Source organism: Haliaeetus leucocephalus, unplaced genomic scaffold (assembly GCF_000737465.1).
Source record: "Haliaeetus leucocephalus isolate CR32 unplaced genomic scaffold, Haliaeetus_leucocephalus-4.0 Scaffold992, whole genome shotgun sequence".
In the NCBI taxonomy this organism is placed as follows: domain Eukaryota; kingdom Metazoa; phylum Chordata; class Aves; order Accipitriformes; family Accipitridae; genus Haliaeetus; species Haliaeetus leucocephalus.
This window is the reverse complement of record NW_010973428.1, coordinates 720125-739081: the sequence shown is the minus strand read 5'-3', so window position 1 is coordinate 739081 and position 18957 is coordinate 720125. Positions and strand designations below refer to the sequence as shown.

Below are 18957 nucleotides of genomic sequence, written 5' to 3'. Positions count from 1 at the left end.
CTTGGAGGTGTCTTACACTCATCTGTAATGAGTGTATGCAAAATATGCAAGAAAGAAGACAAAAATAACTTGATTAGGGCAATCCCTGTTGAAACTAGATAGCTTCATTCCAGTCCCTGCTCAGAGTAGTGTCTGTAGCATATAAAACTACATCAGAAGATGCTAGGAAAAAAGCATCCCAATACCGTGTACTCCTATGGCTAGGGCATTCTCCCTTTTCTGCCAGAACCAGCCCTTTTGTTGTGTAAGGAGTCTATTCACAGTAAATTGGAGGTGTCAGTTTAAACTGAATTGAGTATTAATGAGGATGTTACAACACAAAAAATTGGGATGAATTAGACATAGTTTGACTGAAAAACAGCATAACATCTGAAAGAACCACTTTTATTCTGGAAGGGGTATGCACAGTGTGCACACCTTTGTGCATGCCATTGTGCATACCTTTCCGTTTCTCATGAGTAAAAAGGTCCTTGTTCATTTTGAGACTCTTCAAATCACCAAGAAAAGAAAATTATTAAGTTTTATGCATTTGCTGTGTATGTAGTTACAGCTAGTTTGCAGATAAAATATACTGAAGATACTCTGTTTCTATCCTTTGACTTTTGCCTGTGAGGATCTTCATGCTTCCTGCTAGGCTCAGAACTGGGGGAGGTTAAGATTCTGTTCCCATCAGCACCCTAGCAGATCAGCTTCTGAGATGAGGACTATAAGAAGAGGAAATAATCATGATGAGGAAAAGAAAACACATAGTTGGTGATATTTGCTGGAAGATGAAGAAAAAACTCCACATCTGTCATGGGGATTCTTGGTGTGCAAAGAATGAAATGTGCTCCAAAAATCTGCGAAAACTCTGTTTTGACTAGCTATATAGAAGATGTCTTCCTATGCAAAAATATACTGCCAGGAAGATTCCTGTGAACCATAGAAAAACTTAGGTCAATCTTCTGAGTTATTTCAAGTCTAGATGGAATAAAAGATATATGCAATAATGAAAAAATGGTATCTAGCTGAATCTATAATCACATACATATATAGGACAGGAAGGCTAGCAAGCTGCTGAAGTGACATTTTAAGGTCTAATTATCTTATGCAGAAAGAAACTGAGGAAATTACAACTGAAGCAGTTGGACAGCCTACGTCAGTGAATGATGATGATGCTGAAAAGAATCTGAGTCTCAGACTTCTTTTCAAAGTGGCAAAAAAAGCCAAAAAAACCCTGTCAGTACTCTCCAGTCTAAAACTAATCAGCTTACTGAAAAGAGAGATATTTGTAATATTTCAAGACATTTTTGGTAACATGGCAGAAATAAAGGATCACAAAAACAATACTAAATTTTTTTTTAAAAAGGGGAGGCCCTTGACCTTAAGTAAGAAAAGTTAATCTAGCTCTACTTTACCACATACCTGAGACATCATGATGTCCAAACAGTTAATATCAACTCCTGACCAAATGGTCTTTTAAAAAATGGTGGTAGAACTACTATTCTTGCTACTAGTTTGTCCCAATAATATCTTACACAATCATTGGTGATGGATTTGAATCTGAAAGAGCTAAGGCAATTAGATAAGTAGAAAAAATACTCGCATAGATGAAACTTTACACCCCAAACCAGATCTTGACAAGCTGTATGTATATGTCTAGACAAAGGGAATAGAAGTGAAGGATTCATGTGTGTAGAATTTCTGCATTTGTTTCTAATGATAACAAAGAAATAAATAAATTGAAGTGCTAGACTGGCTTTCAATTAAATAAAGAAAGAAGCATGAAGATAACTCAAATATTAGGTGGAGATAAATTTTAACAGATAGAGGCAGAATGTCTCCTATGTAGAGAACGTATATATAGCTTCAAGAATGCTGATTGTCCTCAGATTTTAAGCTTCTCCTAAAAGCCTTAGAACAGCCCACTAACTCAACTGAGAACTCCACTCAGATATGCAAAAAGGCTTTTCACATATGCTTTCTGGTACACCATTTTTTGAAACCTTGGTAAACTACTGGTAAATATGGTAACATATCAACTATGCTAAGTCTATTCTCTGTGTTGTCACTGGCAGTTTAATATTTTGTAGGGTGTACTTTGCAAAAGGCACAGATGGTCAAATGGCTGACTATGAGTGCTTGTTGAAAGGCTTTTTGACAATGGCATCAGTTCATGTGACAGTGATTTCTACTGTTATTGATAATAATGTTCATGATAGCATAAGAAGCTGCTTTCATTCATATAAAAAACCAGAAAAATATTATCATATCATATTAACTTTAATGTGAATTGTGGCTATAAGGATATATTGATTTCAGTGGAAATCATCAGATGCATATAGTCAGGCATGTTCTTTTGAATTGTGTTAAAACAGAAGTGTTTCCTTTCCAATATAGTATATTATTCATAAAGTAATTTGAGGAAAGAAAAATATGTAACATATGGAAAGATTGTTTTGGGGGGAATCTTAAAAATTTGTCCTGTTATTGATAAATATTGTTTTTTTCAAGTTTATTACAAAAATGCATGTTTTCACAATTTATTGCTGCAGTCAGAGCGAACATGCATGTAACATACTCTCTCATTATGAGTTAAAGGCCTTCGCTTCTATGGCATAAGATCTCAAAAAGTAAAGTATGAAACTGTCTTCTGAGTTTTGCTCATCAAGAAAGGTTGGCAATTCACTTAAGTGCAGCCTACTAACACCTGCATAGGGAGTAAGCTAAGACCTACAATCAACTTAATGGTCAAAGTTATAATAGAAGTATAGTGGCTTGAATACACTTTGAGGCATTTGGATTTATTCATATTCTTATATTGATTGAAATAATGTCTTTTATTTTTCCTTTAAAAATCATCAGGTTTCATAAAAGCTTTCCTATTTCTATGAATAGTGTTTGATATATTATTATACCTGAATTTTGTGGTTATAGCACACCAGGAATTATTTCCTACATGTGAGATTTTCTATCTGTTTAAGGCAGATAAGGAAGTGCTTCTAAATAAGCAACTACTAAATGCTTTATAAATATTTCAGCAGTAATTCTCAAACTGAACAATGGTGGGTAAACTTACTTTATCAAGTGATGCAAAAGAAGTTAGCAATTAAAAACGGTTCATTTCCTTTATGTTTAAAAAGAGGTGAAGTTGGGGGGGATAATTTTACATCCAGCTGTTGGTGTCATCTTGCTTTCAGATCCATCATTCTTCTAATTTTTTGGGGTTTTGGAAGCATGTCACACATGAAGTTGGAAAGAAAATGGAACTGCTTTGGCTCTTTAGATACAAAGTTTTTGTTCTTTTTAAGCTCAGGTTACCTTTGTTGTGTTCAATAAATAATACTTGATGAAATGAATAAAATATGTAGTAGCTTTTTAAGCAGTTTCTTAACCTATTTCAGGGGTTTCTGATTTCACAACTTTTTTTAATAGATAATGGCTTCTACCAGTGGTTTGGTATTCAGTTCTACCACTTGGTTCTTCAGACTAAAAATGTAGTAGGTTGGCAAACATATACAGGACTGTAGGACATACGGGGTCTGGTCATAGAACTGTGCTGTTTACTCAAGATGGGGCAAATGAGGATAGGTAATGGGGGTAATGAGGAACCCACTATTCCTCTCCTTTCCTCTTTAGCTGTTGCTTTTAGTGTTCCTATTCCATCTCTTCACATGCAGTCAAGTAATTTGCTATTGAAGATAGCCGTAGGATAGAATTTTGTGCATTGTTTTTAATCATGGGGGCATAATCAGGGCCCTGTAGTAATTGCTCTGCTAGCTGAAGCCTCTAGCCATGGCAAGTTTCCAGGTGCATTCTATAGAGAGCTAAAGCATGACTTTATGAAAGGTGATAGCTAACTCATCACAACCCCATTTGACCTTCTGGATTTTTATAAGGTTGGCAAATAATTCTAATCCAGTTCTAAAATGCGAAATTAGTGCCAAAATGTTGTGTCACCAAAACTACAGATGGAGTCTGTCACAATCAGAATTGGAATGCAGTGATTTTACCTTTTTGGTCCAGTGTTTAATTGTTTAAACAATGTTCTGTCATGACCCAAGCAAGTTTCTGGCTAGCTCACAGGACAGTCCAGCCTTTCAGAGTCTATGTCTTCACATAAATGATTCATCTAAGGGCTACTAAACCAGTGATTCAAAAGCTGACTGACCCAAGAGGGCCCTGTTCTCTTTTGTGAAAAGCCTAGATATTTTCAGACACTGCTCCCAGTTGGAACAAAGAGAAATTTCTATATTTTTAATTTTTCCATGATATAGAGATAAGTTTGTTTCCACAGTTCTAATAGGAGTTAGTGTTATTTCAATATATTCTGAAAGTTGCTGTCATAGGCTCCTTATTGTCATCTCACCTGTATTCTCCCTATCTATTACTTGTTTTTCACCCTCCAAAAATTAATGTTTAAATAATTCAAAAGAATTTTTTATTATGCTTTTGGAATTAAGCTTTCCAATGGAACACATTAGACCTACACAAGATGTCAGCGTCAGAAAACATACTTACCAAAACACATAATGAGGCTTATTTGCCACCTCCTAGGTATGGAATAACTGCCAGGGAAAAAATGTTAACCTCTTACCAGATTTGGTTCTGTAGCAGTTTCAGTTAATTGAATTCTAGCTACCATGGGCATGCCATTCCTTCTCCTTCACTTTCAGCAACTGTGGTGGCATTCCAACTCTGCTGAACCATTTCAGTACATTGTCCAGCAAAAAAATACTTTAACAAAATAATTTGAAAAGTTTCCTGGCAGTTCAAATCATTGAAATGGCTCAGTGCAGGACCAGGCAAACACCAAAATTAGTGTAAGAGAAGGGATAGTATAGATCCAAGTGGAAGGGAGGACAGGACTTTGGCAATTTAGAGTAACAAGAAGCAGGATTGCTGTATTATGGCCTTGTTTTAATTCTCTTCCCTAGATATCCTCTGTCAGGGTCACAATAATAAGTTAGGATGTTAGGTGTATTCCAGCATGGATCTTCATACACGTGTGTGTGATGGAAATGCAAAATAGACTGAGTATATAACTCTCCTAATGTTTTATAGTTTTACCAACTGTTCTTTACTTTGAAATACACACAGATATGCCATGATAATGTATAGGAGCATTATAAAGAACAAAAGATTACAGAAATAAAAAAAAATTGTAATTGAATTATATTGCTAAAAATAATAAAAGCCACATGTTCATTTTTTTTTCCTAGCCAACAACATTCTTACAACTTTATTATGTAGATTTGACATTCAAAAATACATATGCAGCCATAAAGAATGTTGTGGTTACTTCTACATCAGGGAGCAGTGCAGGCCAATAGGAGAGGATCACCAGAGGAAAAGAGCTGAGACTGAGGATATGACGTTTTACACATTTCAGGGTTTTTCTTCATTCAGACTGACTATTGTCTGAAAGGACTCTAGTTCCTCCACTTAGAAACTGCTTCATGATGTGAACTGCAATTGGGTGCCACTTCAGAAGCACACTTGTGATCCCAGCTGAAAAATGAATAAAAATGTACTCACAGTGAATTTATATTTTTCAAAACATTAGAGTGCAGATGGAAGAATTTCCACAATCAGGAAAAATTTTAGAAGACTCCCGGATTTAGTGCAATTGATGCACCAGAAAGCTTTGTGAAACTAATAAAGCAAGAAAAAAAAAGACTATTCATCTGTAGACTGGAAGAAGGAGAGAAATATATTAGCAGTTGTCACTCTTCTCCCTTTGCATTAAAGGAAATTGCTTGGCAAGCATCAGGAGAGAAATCTAAATGATATGAAATAGTTACAATATACTCCAGTAGAGAATAAGAGATGGAGGACCTTCTGAGAACAAAGTGCTGTAGAGCATTTTGTAACATAGGCACATCTGGCTTATCGAAACAGCTTATCTTTTCCCCAATCAAAAATAACATTTCTGAGGTGATGAAATAGAGTAATTCTGCATGCAGCCTCTGACTTACTTTCAGTAGCGTCTCAAGGCAATAATGAGATACAATATCTTTGTACAAAATCACATGTCTGATTTTTCTTTCAAGTTCTGGTACTTTAGAAGCATTTGTAATGTTTGCTGACCTTCTATCAGTAGTTTCATTTTGGGGTCTTAAAATTGATTTCTCTCATTTTGACTTTTGAAGCTATGAGATGGGCTTTGATCTGTTGTCCAGATTTGAGCAGTAGCCCCAGAAGCAGCTTTTAAGCGTTAGATGTGGCACCATTTAAAGCATATCAAGAGTGGCACATGTGAAGATCTCCCTGTTTCTTTTTGGACATAAAAAGCTTTTGTCTGATACATGTTGATGGATCATGTTCTTTTGATATTGAATGCTTGTGATATTGATATTAAATAAAAGGAATTAATGTGGAACTCAAGAGTACCTATAGGGACATCTTACTCTGCCTCTTCTGTCATTTGAAGTTTCTCATTTTCAGTATGTCTGCATAGCAAAATCAAAACATGATTGTAGAATGTATTAACCACCTATGTTAGTTTAATCAAATTAGGATCAGTTAATGAAGACAGAGCAGTACAGGCTTTGTTGCTTATTGCCAGACAGAGTAGATACTCTTGGGGATGCCCAGTGCAGATTCTGATTGTTAACACTTGCTAAGATTTGTGTTTCCATGTCTTTACTACTACCATTACTTAAGTTTATTAGAAAATCTGTGAATATGTCACCAAATACTATTATCATGCTATTGTTCTGTTGTGTTGGTAGGTAACTGCAAAATCTTGATGTTTTCTCAAACATGATTGCTGGGCTTGTCTTGATGATGGGCTTGCCTGTGTTGCAAGTATAGAAACACATAAAGTGCCTATGTGCATACTAACTCCAGAACCACAAACTGGGGATCATGGCTTTTGCACGTAGGCTTCCTCTCTGGGCACAAGTTGTAACTAGGCAGTGCTCTGCTGTTGCCTGGTAAGCCAGGTTAAGAGCTCACTACATGGATGAGGGCCTTGCTGATGATTCTAGGAAAGCTTTGCGTGTCACCATGGCACCGCATAGTGCTAGGTATATTATTTGGCCTTTATTCCTGCTAGCTTGATCATTTCATCATTGCATGGTGTAATTTATTTGACTTATTTAATATATCTTCCTTTTTACTTGAGGTTTACATTAGGATTTGGCAGCAGCTTCTGGCTCCGGTACACAAGGAAATGAATGGTGATTTTTCCTGTGGGGAAATAAGTGAGTTGCCAGTTGGACTATGTGGCATTAGCCAAGTAGAGTGTTAGTTTAACACCAGTACAAGAGGAGAATGAGACAAAGATCCTGTCAGTGGTTACACAAACATTTCCTTGATGCCATCACTTATAATACATGTCCCTGAGACAGCAGCATGCATTAGTAGACTCCATTCTGTGGATATAGTGCAATTTTATACAAATATATTTTTCAGTTTGAATACAAAGAAATAGGATTTATGATTTTATTTCTGAAAATTTTGCTCTTCAAGATGATAATGTGGTATTATATTTTCAAGGAAGATGATTGCATTTTTTAGGTAAGACAATTGAGTGGTCATATAACTTTTAATCTTTATAGCTTAAAAAATAAATTTGATGCTTTTTTTTTTTTTTTTTGTGAGGAGAAAAGGTAAAAGGATCAGGTTAAATTCCAGTCTTCATGTAAGGAACTTGGCAGACAAAAAAATGGAAGTTTTTTCATTCTTCCCAATTCTCATCTAAATGCATTAACCTGGGTTAATCAAATAAAAATATGTCTTTAACCATTAAATTTGATTACAATGTAACTGGTCTTTTTTTTTAATATAACATATTAAACATATCATATAATTTCATTAAACATAGCATATCATATAACAACAGTAGGATCTCAGTCCATTCTACTTAAGGAAGTAAAAACATTAGTTTCTTAATATCCTGAATCCCTACAACTTAATATGTGATCACATCTTTTATTTTCCCCATAGCACTTGAAAAATTACTGACTTCTGATTTGAATAAAACAACCTATATCTGCATAGGCAGATAAGAACTTGTATGTACAATTCTTGGTGTTCAATATAAATTCAGCACCTCTCCTTGAAGAATCAGTCACCTATTTCTTCCTGTCCCACTCCATGCTGCTCCCTCCCTTCTGCCAGCTTAAGTGTTCACTCATCTTTGCAGTAACCACCCTAAGGATCTAATACTTCACAAATCAACCTAACAAAAAAACCCCTCAACTAACACCACCAAAACCCAAAACAAAACAAAACCATCCCTTTGTTCCTGATCTTGTCCTCTAAATATGTACCTGAAAGCTTCTGTCATTAATGGAGGGCAGTACATTGTGGTAGCATGGAGATGCATGAGGTCGGAAAGACCACTTACCTCTGTGTCGGTGTCAATTTTTGTCTGGCTCAAACTGCTCATGAAACTAGTGTTAGTTTTCATGAAAATCACCAGTTATTCTATGCAGGGATGTGTTTAGGTCCCTGAGTATGCATACAGTTTGACACTCAGGAAATTTGGAAAATTCAGTCTTCAAATAATTAATCACTGTTTAAACCTGACTTCAAATAATTTTTCTTAGTCATTTTCCTAATGTGCCATCACTGAAAAGTGTGAGAATGCAACCTGATACAATGGTTTTAAATGCCCATGAGTCAATGAAAGAAATATGGTCTTTCTCCTTTTTTTCTTTGCTTAATGGCTTGTATCTTTTATCTTGTCACATAGTTCAATGGCACAGAATTACAATAAATTAGTTTTGCAATTATCAAACTCTTCAACTTCTCTTTGGCATTTAACGAACCTCAGAAACTGTTTATTGCTTCATATACTTTGCCATCATGAGTATTAGCCTTTAATTAACTGGAACTCTAATCTTAATCTTTCTAGCTATGTTGCAATGAAGTATTTTTGTTAGGTTGAAGATAGTATTTGTTACTGTTTTTCCAATAAACGGAATACTTTCAGAATGACCTTTTTAGTCAGTAATTGTAACAATATAAAATGTAAAAAGGCAAAACTCATTATCACAAGGAAAAACATTGTGTGATTTCTTTTTGTATATTTTACTTAGGAACATAAAATCACAGAGAAGCCTTAGCTGAGAGGTACCTCTGGAGATCATCTGGTCCAGTCTTCTGTTGAAAGCTGGGTCTTAGATTTGGTTTTTTTAAGGTCCCTGCCAAGCCAAATCTTGAATATTTTCAGGGAGATTCCACCACTTCTCTGGGCAACCTATTCCAGTGTTTAATTTTTTCTGACAGTGAAGAAGTCTTTTCTTGTATCCAGACACAATTTCCCTTGAAGCAATTTGCACCTGGTGTCTCTTGTCCTGTGCATCCTTCTGAAGAGAACACCTCCGTCTTCTCTATCTGTTAGGGATTGGAAGACTGTGATTAGATCCTTCCCTCAGCCTTCTCTTCTCTGGGCTGAACACATCAAGTTTCTTGAACCTTCTGTCAAGACCTTCAAACCTCTAATGATCTTCATGGTCCTCTGCTAGACCTTCTCCCTTTTTTTTCAGTTTCTGTCATGAACTGGGAGGACTAGACTGGACACAATATTGCAGTGTGTCCTAATAAATGTCAATAGAGTGGATATCCTTGATCTGCTGACTATACCCTTACTGATGCAACCCAGGGCTCATTCTGCCTTCATTGTTGCAAAGGCACTGCTTGCCCAAGTTTAGTGCTGTCCACAAGAATCCCCAGGTACTTTTCAGCAAAGCTACACCCCAACTAGTCAGATGCCACCCAGCTTGTACTGCTGTTTGGGATTATTCTATCAATTATCTCATGTGCAAGACATTACATATATGCAAATCTTGTTGGCCCGGCCTGCTAGTCTGTGAAGACCTCTCAGCACGGTGGCTCTTCCTTCTGGCGTATAGTACCTCTCTTCCCAGTTTGGTATGATCCACTCACTTGGTAAGCAAGCATTTAGTTCTGTCATCTACATCCTTTATAAAGATGTTGAACAGTATCAGATCCAATACCAACCTCTAGAAACTCCCTTTGTGACCAGCTGCCCATGAGCCATTAAAAGTATATTAGTCTTACCCTAAAAGTTCAAGCCATAACATTTCTGTAAGATTCTGAAAAGCGTAGTTTATGTAAGCAGCTCAGTAAATCAGATTTTTTCAACTGTTACCAGGATCAGTAGGTATTACCCCTCTTGATTTCTACATTCTGAAATTTTGGACCAGGTGTGTCTTCAGAAACTGTCACATTACAGCTAGGAAGGTCCTAATGAATTATACATGGAGAAGTGCTAAATCTGCATGAGGAAAAGAGCTATTAAGAATGGTCATTCAGCTGTTAGGAAGGACTGTTGAACAGTTTTCTATTGGGAGAAACATATCTTCTGTATGAATAGCAAAAAAGAAGTAAAGTTGACTTTGTTTCCTGGAGAACTTGTCTGGCCTAAAGATTTTGAGACAGCTTCTCACTGTGGACACTCTGTTCCAGAATTTAATTATTGCTCTTTTATTAATTTTTTATAGCAATTAACCTGAATCTGTGACTAGCATTCCTTGCATAGTCTGCAAATAGAAAACAAAAAGAAGTCTGGTCTCAGAAAGAGCTACTTAAAATCTAAGTATAGGAAAATAAATATATAATACAAAATAGAATAGGATTTATAAAAAGTGAAAAAGTAAATCATACACATATTCTTTTCCTCAGGCAGACTGTTGAAGATGCATAGCTAGAATGACCCAAAGAGAGGTCTGAGTTAGAGAACAGTGTTCAGAATACCAAATATGATAGTGATGGTCTCATAAAGATAGGAAGGAAAGGAAACTATTTGTAAAATGTAAACAGTATTAGCTCAATGCAGCCATTCTAGTGAATGTCTCGTAATCTGCTTTTCTCAGATGCAAACAAAAGGAACAAATTGTCTCCATGTAATAAACTTAAAGCAGAGCAACAGTACTCTTCAATCATGCGAGGTACCGTTTCTTCAATGCAGGGACAGTTCCACTCTCTTCCTGATCGTTGATATTTCTTTGTTCTAGGCAGATCTTAGGCTCATTCCTGTCTAGATCATTTCATTGCTTTGGAGTTAGTTGCTCTTCCTGGTATTTAAAAGGTCTCCATGCCTGTTACAGACCAAACTGACAAGAAAAACATCCTTAAGACAAAGGGAAAAACAACAACTCTCTCTCTAGACTATTTTCAAGCATTTGTTATGCTGCTACTTCTCTAGCTATACACACTACTTTGCTAGTTATACCGTACAAGAATTATGAGATGCGTAAGATGGGTAAGAAACTCTATATTGAAGTGGAGACAATAATGACATGTAATGTTGAAATGAGAGATATGATAATAGGTGAAAGCTATTAATGGAATTTCTTAAGAGGTGGTTTTAGGGCTAGCCTTATTTAATATTTTCATTAGTGACCTTGACAAAAAAAAATAGGATTGCATAATGAAATTTATAGTTGACATAATGTTTGGAGTTGTTATTAAAACAGATGAAGATCACAATGTCACACAGATGGACGCGGAAGCCCTTGAGAACTGGTGTAATAGAAATAGAATTAAATATAGTAGTACAAAGTACAAGATAATTCACTTAAAACTAATGACAAGAAATTCTGTTATTAACAGAGAGCTCATCAACTGGAAAAGATAGTTGCTGTGGCAGTTAATCAAAGGAGAACTATGAGATGCCAGTGTGATGTGGCCATGAGAGACTAAATGTAATGCTAAGAGATCTACCAGACAGACTGTATTGCATAAAAAAAGGATAATACTAATTTTATTTCTGATCAATGATAATGTGGATTTAGTAAACCTGAACGGATTTCTCTTTTGTCAACTTTTCCAGTCACAACTTGAATGTACAGAAACTTTTAGGATTTCCAACACTGACTTTTGGCAAGGAGTTCCATAAATCCACTACTTGCTGCATGAATACATAACCACATTTGTTTGTTCCAAACTTGTCACTGACTAGATTTTTTTGATGCCCTATACTTTTACTGAAAGAGAGGTGGAAAATCTGTCCTTATTCATCCTCTCCACGAAGTCACGATTTTATAGATCTTTATTTTATTTCTCCTTAGTCATCATTTTCCCAGTTTATTCTTTTCTTGTGAAAGCCATTCCATACCCTCAGTCATTATTCTCCTCTGAACCTTTTCTAATTCTACCATATCTTTTTTGAGATGGCAGATCAGAGTAGGCATACTATTTAAGATGTGGTTTCTAACCACTGAAGTAAGGATAATGCACAACAGAATGGATTTGATAAGATCCTTTTAGTCCTTCTAGTTTCTTTGTTCTTGAATAAAGAATAGGAAGACGTCAAATTAACACAAACATATTTTCTAGAAAATCTGTCAAGGTGCAGTAGAAAAAGGTTGATAGCAAATTTACTAACATAAGTTGGGAAGAAGAAAATGTTTGGTTTCAGATAAGATGCAGTTTGGGATTGCATTAGTTACCTCTAATGGTGATAGTTGGCAGGAAATAATTAAGATTATATGTCATGTAATCAAGATAACATATTCTTTATCAATAATTTAAGTTAAAATTTAATAGAACAGTGACTCCTAATATTGTTCAGAAAGTAATGTTTTAAAGGACATGTGAAGGTCCTGTGTGTGAAAAATATACAAAAAGAACAGACGCTTTTCTAGGGGCCTCGAATAGCAACTCATAGACTTGCCTGAAATGCCAAAAAAATTAAAGACAAGTGAAAGTACTTATACTAGTGGCACAGAACAAATTGTTCCTCTGCAGAACAGTAAGTGTAGATTTATTTACATTGGTTAGAAATACTTTTCTTGGAGTATTACTCTCAGCTGCTGCAGATGTGTTTACTAAACAAAGTTACAGCTATGCATTATCAAATCTGTTTTCACTAGACATGGTCTATCAATGACACCAATATGCAACAATAGGTCACAGTTTAGTAGCCCTAGTTTAATTTGTAGTAGAGTGTAGGCGTATCACTAGTGGACCCCTTTACCTCAGACAGTGGAAAATTATGTCAAAATACTTTGGAGGAAAAAAGTGCCAAGTCAGCTTTAGATCTGTAGTTAGCACAGCTAAATTACAGAATAGCACAAATGAAACAAAGGATGTTACATGTTTGCATTCTGTTCCCTGGAAAGCTGAATGTCTGTACTGCTAGAAACTAACTTAAGGGTCACTGAAGACAGAGAGACAAATAGAACAATACAAAATATTGGGTATGATTTATGATCCTTGAAGCTCTCACCTTTTTCTGAAAATGACACTTTCTATGTTATAAAAGGTAGCAAGTCATAAAGGCATTTTTGACAAAAGAGATACGCAGAGAATTGTAGGAAGTTCATGTCCCAGATATATGGCTATAAAACAAAAAAAAGGCAGGAGTTTCTCAGGGAAGAATCAGTTGTCAAGGGCATTTGAGATTAGTTTAGCTCTCATAGTCTCTTCTAGCATTTGAGATTAGCGTTGTTAATTAGCTTAAACAATAGATTTCGTATAAGTACTCGAAATTCTGTTATCTTAGTGCCAATTGTTAGTTGTTGTTACTACTATGTTTGGCTGAGAAAAAAGTTCCAGTGTGGCATTTTGGAATTGGACTGGCATTCAGGCACTCAGGCTACACAATATGCTAACCAGCAATAACTCAGATAAGGAACTAAGTCGAGCTAAATCAAATTTTTTCACAGGCAGAGAGGAGAGATCTGAGAGACTTCATTTCTTCCAGTGCTTCAGCCATCAATACTGAAGGGCTGGAAGTTATATGAAAGCCAGATCCATAGCATTTGAGGAAACAATATGGTGAAGGAGATCAGGTAATGGCCAGGGAAATACAATGAATGGAAGTTGGGGACAGTTACATTACATGGAAATCAAGTCAAGTGACTTCTAGAAAGAAACAAACAGGAAAAGGAGAAATGTTTGATTTTCCAACAACTTCTGCTACATAATGTCAATATGTTCTTGGTGTTTCATTCTTGCTTAAAAATGCTGCAGTAATGGAGATAGCTACTTTGAAATATAAACAGTTTTAATGTGACAATCTGAAAGTGGTAACAAAAACCCCACAGTTAACGATACCTGTAGATCATTGCCAAAGTGTACTTTCAAAGAAGTGAGGTATAACATGTAAAGAAGAAAGCAAACTATCATTTGGGAGATCAATGTTATTCTTCTTTCGTATCTATTTTGAGACATATGGATTAGGCTTTTTCTAAAAATATATTACACTGAACTATGGGGTTTTTTGTTTTGTTTGGTTTTGTTTTTTAAGGTAAGAGGGCCCCCAGTTGCAGGAGCATTTAAAGAAAGACCAACAAAGCCCACAGCATTTCGCAAGTTTTATGAGCGAGGAGACTTCCCAATTGCCCTTGAGCATGATACTAAAGGAAACAAAATCGCCTGGAAGGTAAGTCCTGGCACAGCTGTGACAAGCAGCTGAGCTTATTGGAATGACATCTCTCATTGTCAAACAAAGTTAGCTTGTAAGTAAGTAAACTGAAATAATTTCTTAGCAAATGGAAGATGGTGGGGAAGCCATTAGAGAAAGGCCCCTCAGTCAGCTGTCTACCTTGGCTAACAATTAAATTATATGCTGCAAAAAGGAAGATGACAGAGTTGCTTTGCCTTAGAGAATTGTCTCCTGCCCAATTCATCTCTATTTTTATGAGGACCTGGCAATGCAGCCTGTTTCAGGCAGTCCATCAAATGATGGAAGTGGCTGGATACAGTGAGCAGCAGCCATTTATCTCCCCCACATTTCACCTTCCTGCAGGACACTTCCAAATAGAAGCTTTAATTACCTAAATGGATAGGTCAAGATTGCCTGCTCCCTGAAAATGCAGAGCAGAATACAAACGAAGGCAGATTCTCATTCCACAGCTGTAGTCTCAGTCTACAGCATATGTCAGACAGCGTAATCGCTGTCATACGTGCCTCTGTTACAGGCTGACCTCCACTGCTGAAACCATTACAGCTCCGACATTTCTCTGACAAAAGGTTAATTGGCTTCAAAATAAATGTATTGCCTAATGACTCCATTCTAATGCGGCTGTGTTTCTTTCTAAAAGGCTTGGTGATGTTATTTGTAAAACTTGCCAATCTTCTAAGTAACTACTGCAGACTTTTAAATTTAATTTGAAAAATGAATGCTGATCTTTAACCTGCTCCTACTCTTTAATTATTTTGGTTATCATGAATTACTTTTTTTATGTGTGTTATTTATTGGACTAAAATAAGATTTTGCTGGAAGCAGTGATAGTTACAGAAAATGAACATGATATGCATGAGCAAAATATGTCAGATTTGTAGAATTTTTTTAATTGTTCATGTCAAGAACATGATACCAATTTTAAATGTATAGCTATGTTAATTCAATACAAAAAGGAGGGATTTTGCAATCTTATAGCTGATTGTACTCCTAACAAAGCCAACAGGATTAGACCTATAGTGTGGTAAGTGGTACTACATAATTTGTTAGTAACTAGATTTTAAGGTAGCTTTTTTGCTTATTGAAGTATAGAAGAGAGATTTGTGCTACTATTTTGTTGCCCATAGCAGTGTTGAATCACCACAGGGAACAATTAATAGTTCTTGCAGCAAAGGGAATCTCTATCCCACAAAACTTTACCCATGATCAGAATGAGATTCCAGTGCAACTGTTCTTTAGGCGACCCTAGAAATGTCCTTTCTGCTCTAAAATTCACAAGCTTACAACATAAGTCTGCATGCTAACCTTTCATTACCAGGTAAGACCCAAAGGTGATTTGCAATCAACTGCAAAAAATCTGGAGTTTAGTTTTTATCTTGAGGCATTATAACTTTTAATTTTTCAAAATCAGACTGAGAGGTGCAGACAATTTACCTCATTTTAATTGCTCTTTGATGCATATATTTCCATCATAAGGACTAGCATTCCACTAGATGATGCTACTGACTGCGTAGTTGACTTAGGACATGAGAAAATGGAATGAAGCTGCATCAGGGGAAGTTCAGATGAGACATGAGGGAAAAGGTTCTTTACTGAGAGGGCAGGCGGTCACTGGAACAGGCTCCCCAGGGAAGTAGTCACAGCAGCAAGCCTGTCAGAGTTCAAAGAGCATCTGGACGATGCTCTTAGTCATATGATTTAGTTTTAGATAGTCCTGCGAGGAGCAGGGAGTTTGACTCAATGATCCCTGTGGGTCCCTTCCAACTTGACATACTCTATGATTCTCTGATTCTGTGGCATCTTGCTAACTTGCTATCTACAAGCCTTCCAGCCACAGCTGAATGTCTAGAGTAAGTGTTTGCTCCCTGTATCTGACAGTTTGAATTGTTTGAAAACATACTACCTTAATACAGTCACAATAGCAGAGTCTCTAGTCAAAGATCCAGCACGTATTTTTTTCTTAACACAATTTGCAATCTTATAGACCTAATGTGTCCCTAGTGTCCACCTACCACAGGAAAACATTGGCATGTAGCTAGTGCAATATAGGACTGAGATGTCATGCAACAGTTGCTTTTGCTATTGCTGTTAATCCTTTCTTTAGAAACAAATGATCAATACTAAAGCATACATGCAAGAAGGCAGCATAGTAGCGGACTATCCCACTCTTACATTAGCACGTGGCAGGGTCCAATCTTATTTCCCTTATTCCATGCCGCTTGATGTAGTCACAAATCAATCCAGACTGAGTTCTGTGGCAAGCACTCGAGAAAACAATACTGAGGTAGTAGAGTTACTTGAGACTGTTGTTTAATTTGGCATGCAACCATCATTGATTATTGTGCAGTTTAAGTAGATGAAGCAAGCAAATAGGAGTTTTCTAGTTCAAACTTTACCTTTGATAGCTTCTAAAGTCTTAGAGGGTGCCCACTGCTGCAAAAGGGTGAGAATGTTGTTCATCATTAGCTAATATTTAAAGGTACAGATAAAGTAAGGTCTGTATTTTTCACTTGTTTTCTCATGGCTAATTTTCATCAGTTCATCATATTTATTTGTAAATCTGATTAAATAAGTAATTATTTTAGAAATATATTTTACTCAATACCGCTTAAATTCATGAAAATGAAAAAAATATTTTTATGATGAAACATGTCTATGCAAAATGTTCTATAAAATCTTGCTGAACTATATTTATTTGCATGAATCATGATTGTAGTGGAAGGATAAAAAGAAGAAATAAATGATAACAGTGATATTTTAATCCTGCCATAATTGCACAATATCAACATTTTATTATGAGATGGGGTTTTTGCTCTGTTTAGATGTAATGTATATCATGGTTCATTTCACTCTTGTTAGTTTGTCTACCAAGTGGTGCATGAGAGAAAATGCAGGGGGGTCTCAGAAACACGATTTGTTCAGACAAAGGAAAACACTACAGGATTTTATTCTTTCCTACAAAATACACTGTAGGGTTTTGTTTGTTTGTTTGTTTCTTTGTTTGTTTTGTTGTTGTTTTTTTTTATAATTACTGAAATGAGACAAAATAACCATAATTGTCAGACATTAAATATTGTTTTGAATACAGTTTGAACTCTTGTTCACTTTATTGTAATTCTGTGGACAGAATACAGTCATCTTCAGCCAGAACAGAAGAATCTGAAATGTTTTAATATCCATGAATTGTGTTAATATGTACCAAAAAAATATGCACGAGAGACCCTTGATTTTGTAACAGTTCCACATAACCCTAATTTCAAGCCCATGACTAATTTCCTGTGAGGGCTTGCTACATATAACTATGGTTGTAGTACTAGATAAGATATAAATTTAAAGTTCAGGAACTATTCAGAACTATTTCTGAATAGCTGCATGTGTTGAATTTTTAATTCTGAAATAATAGTACTTTGTTGTTGTTGTTTAGCTTAATTATTTCCAAAATGCACTAAATTTAGAAAGAGGCATTCTTACTCCAAATTAATCCTAAGCATGGACAAGATTTAACTGTGCAGATAAACCATGGTATTCACCTTGGTGCCTTTTCTTAAAAAAGGGATCAAAGCAAATTAGATATCGCTACAAGATCATTATAGCAAGATGTGTCTTCTATGTGAATTCTCAGACTAAGTCTTTAAGTTTAGAAAGGCGTCTGTTTGAATATTCCTGTAATACTGACATTCTGGTTGGTAAGTTTTACTATTATTGCAAGTTCAAATAAATAAACCTGTTTTGACCTAATGGAAGAAAACATATGAACAGATAAAATATGATTATAACATATCAATCATCAATATTACATATAAGAACAGGAAATTGAACCTGGTTTTAAAGAACACCATCCAGAGGAAAAAAAAAAAAAAAAATTAAAAGCTCTGATAATACCAGCCTAAAATTATCTGGTGTTAGAGGCTGTAATCATGTTTATTTCTAAAAGAAGAAGACATGACTGTCTTGGTGTTCCTAACCTTTGTTTTCAAAACTGGAGAAAAGCTGTCCTTTTGTAATTTTCAGAAAGTGAATATAGAGAATGATTTGTTAATTATATCTGTGAAAAGAAACCCACCATCTTTGTAACTCACTACACAAATTTCTGGTTTTGATTACAATTAAAGTAAAAAAATCCATACAAAATGAATTCAAGACTTTTCATCCTGATTCAGGGGATCTCCTAGCAGTCAGTGAATTCTTTCTTTGCTAAATGGCATACACTTAATGTAATATTTTAGTATCTAATTTAAATCCTTTGTTTGTTTTCATGCTCATTAAATAGAACTGTGTCAATATTAGTGCCTTAAAATTGCTGCAAATATATAATACTCATATTTTTTGATAAAGCAGTAGCTTTTGAGATCTAGAAATAAACAACTTCTATGGCTGAATTATTCAACATATGTTCAAGGGTCTTTTCAAATTTGAAGCATTTGGTTTTGTCCACTAACAAAGAATGAATAATAATGGTATGGTTTGAAAATGTGTTTCTGATATGTAACAAACATAAAAGTTTGGAACATAAATTGTTGTTAATTTGGAGTTAGATAATAGTAGAAAGTGATCTTTTTAGGAAAAGAATGTGTTAAAATATTTATAAGCCC

General features: G+C 35.5%; 1 protein-coding gene across 2 annotated transcripts in view; it reads left to right on the top strand.

Moving 5' to 3' along the window:
• PACRG (PARK2 co-regulated) overlaps positions 1-18957 on the top strand; it is a 256042-nt gene that overhangs the window by 53348 nt on the left and 183737 nt on the right. The window contains exon 2 of one of the 2 annotated variants that reach the window (XM_010584478.1): positions 14210-14344. The exons of the other annotated variant lie outside the window; for it this stretch is intronic. Within the exon in view, the coding sequence (XP_010582780.1) occupies positions 14210-14344 (135 nt within the window). The remainder of the gene's footprint in view (positions 1-14209; positions 14345-18957) is intronic. 2 annotated transcript variants of the gene reach the window in all.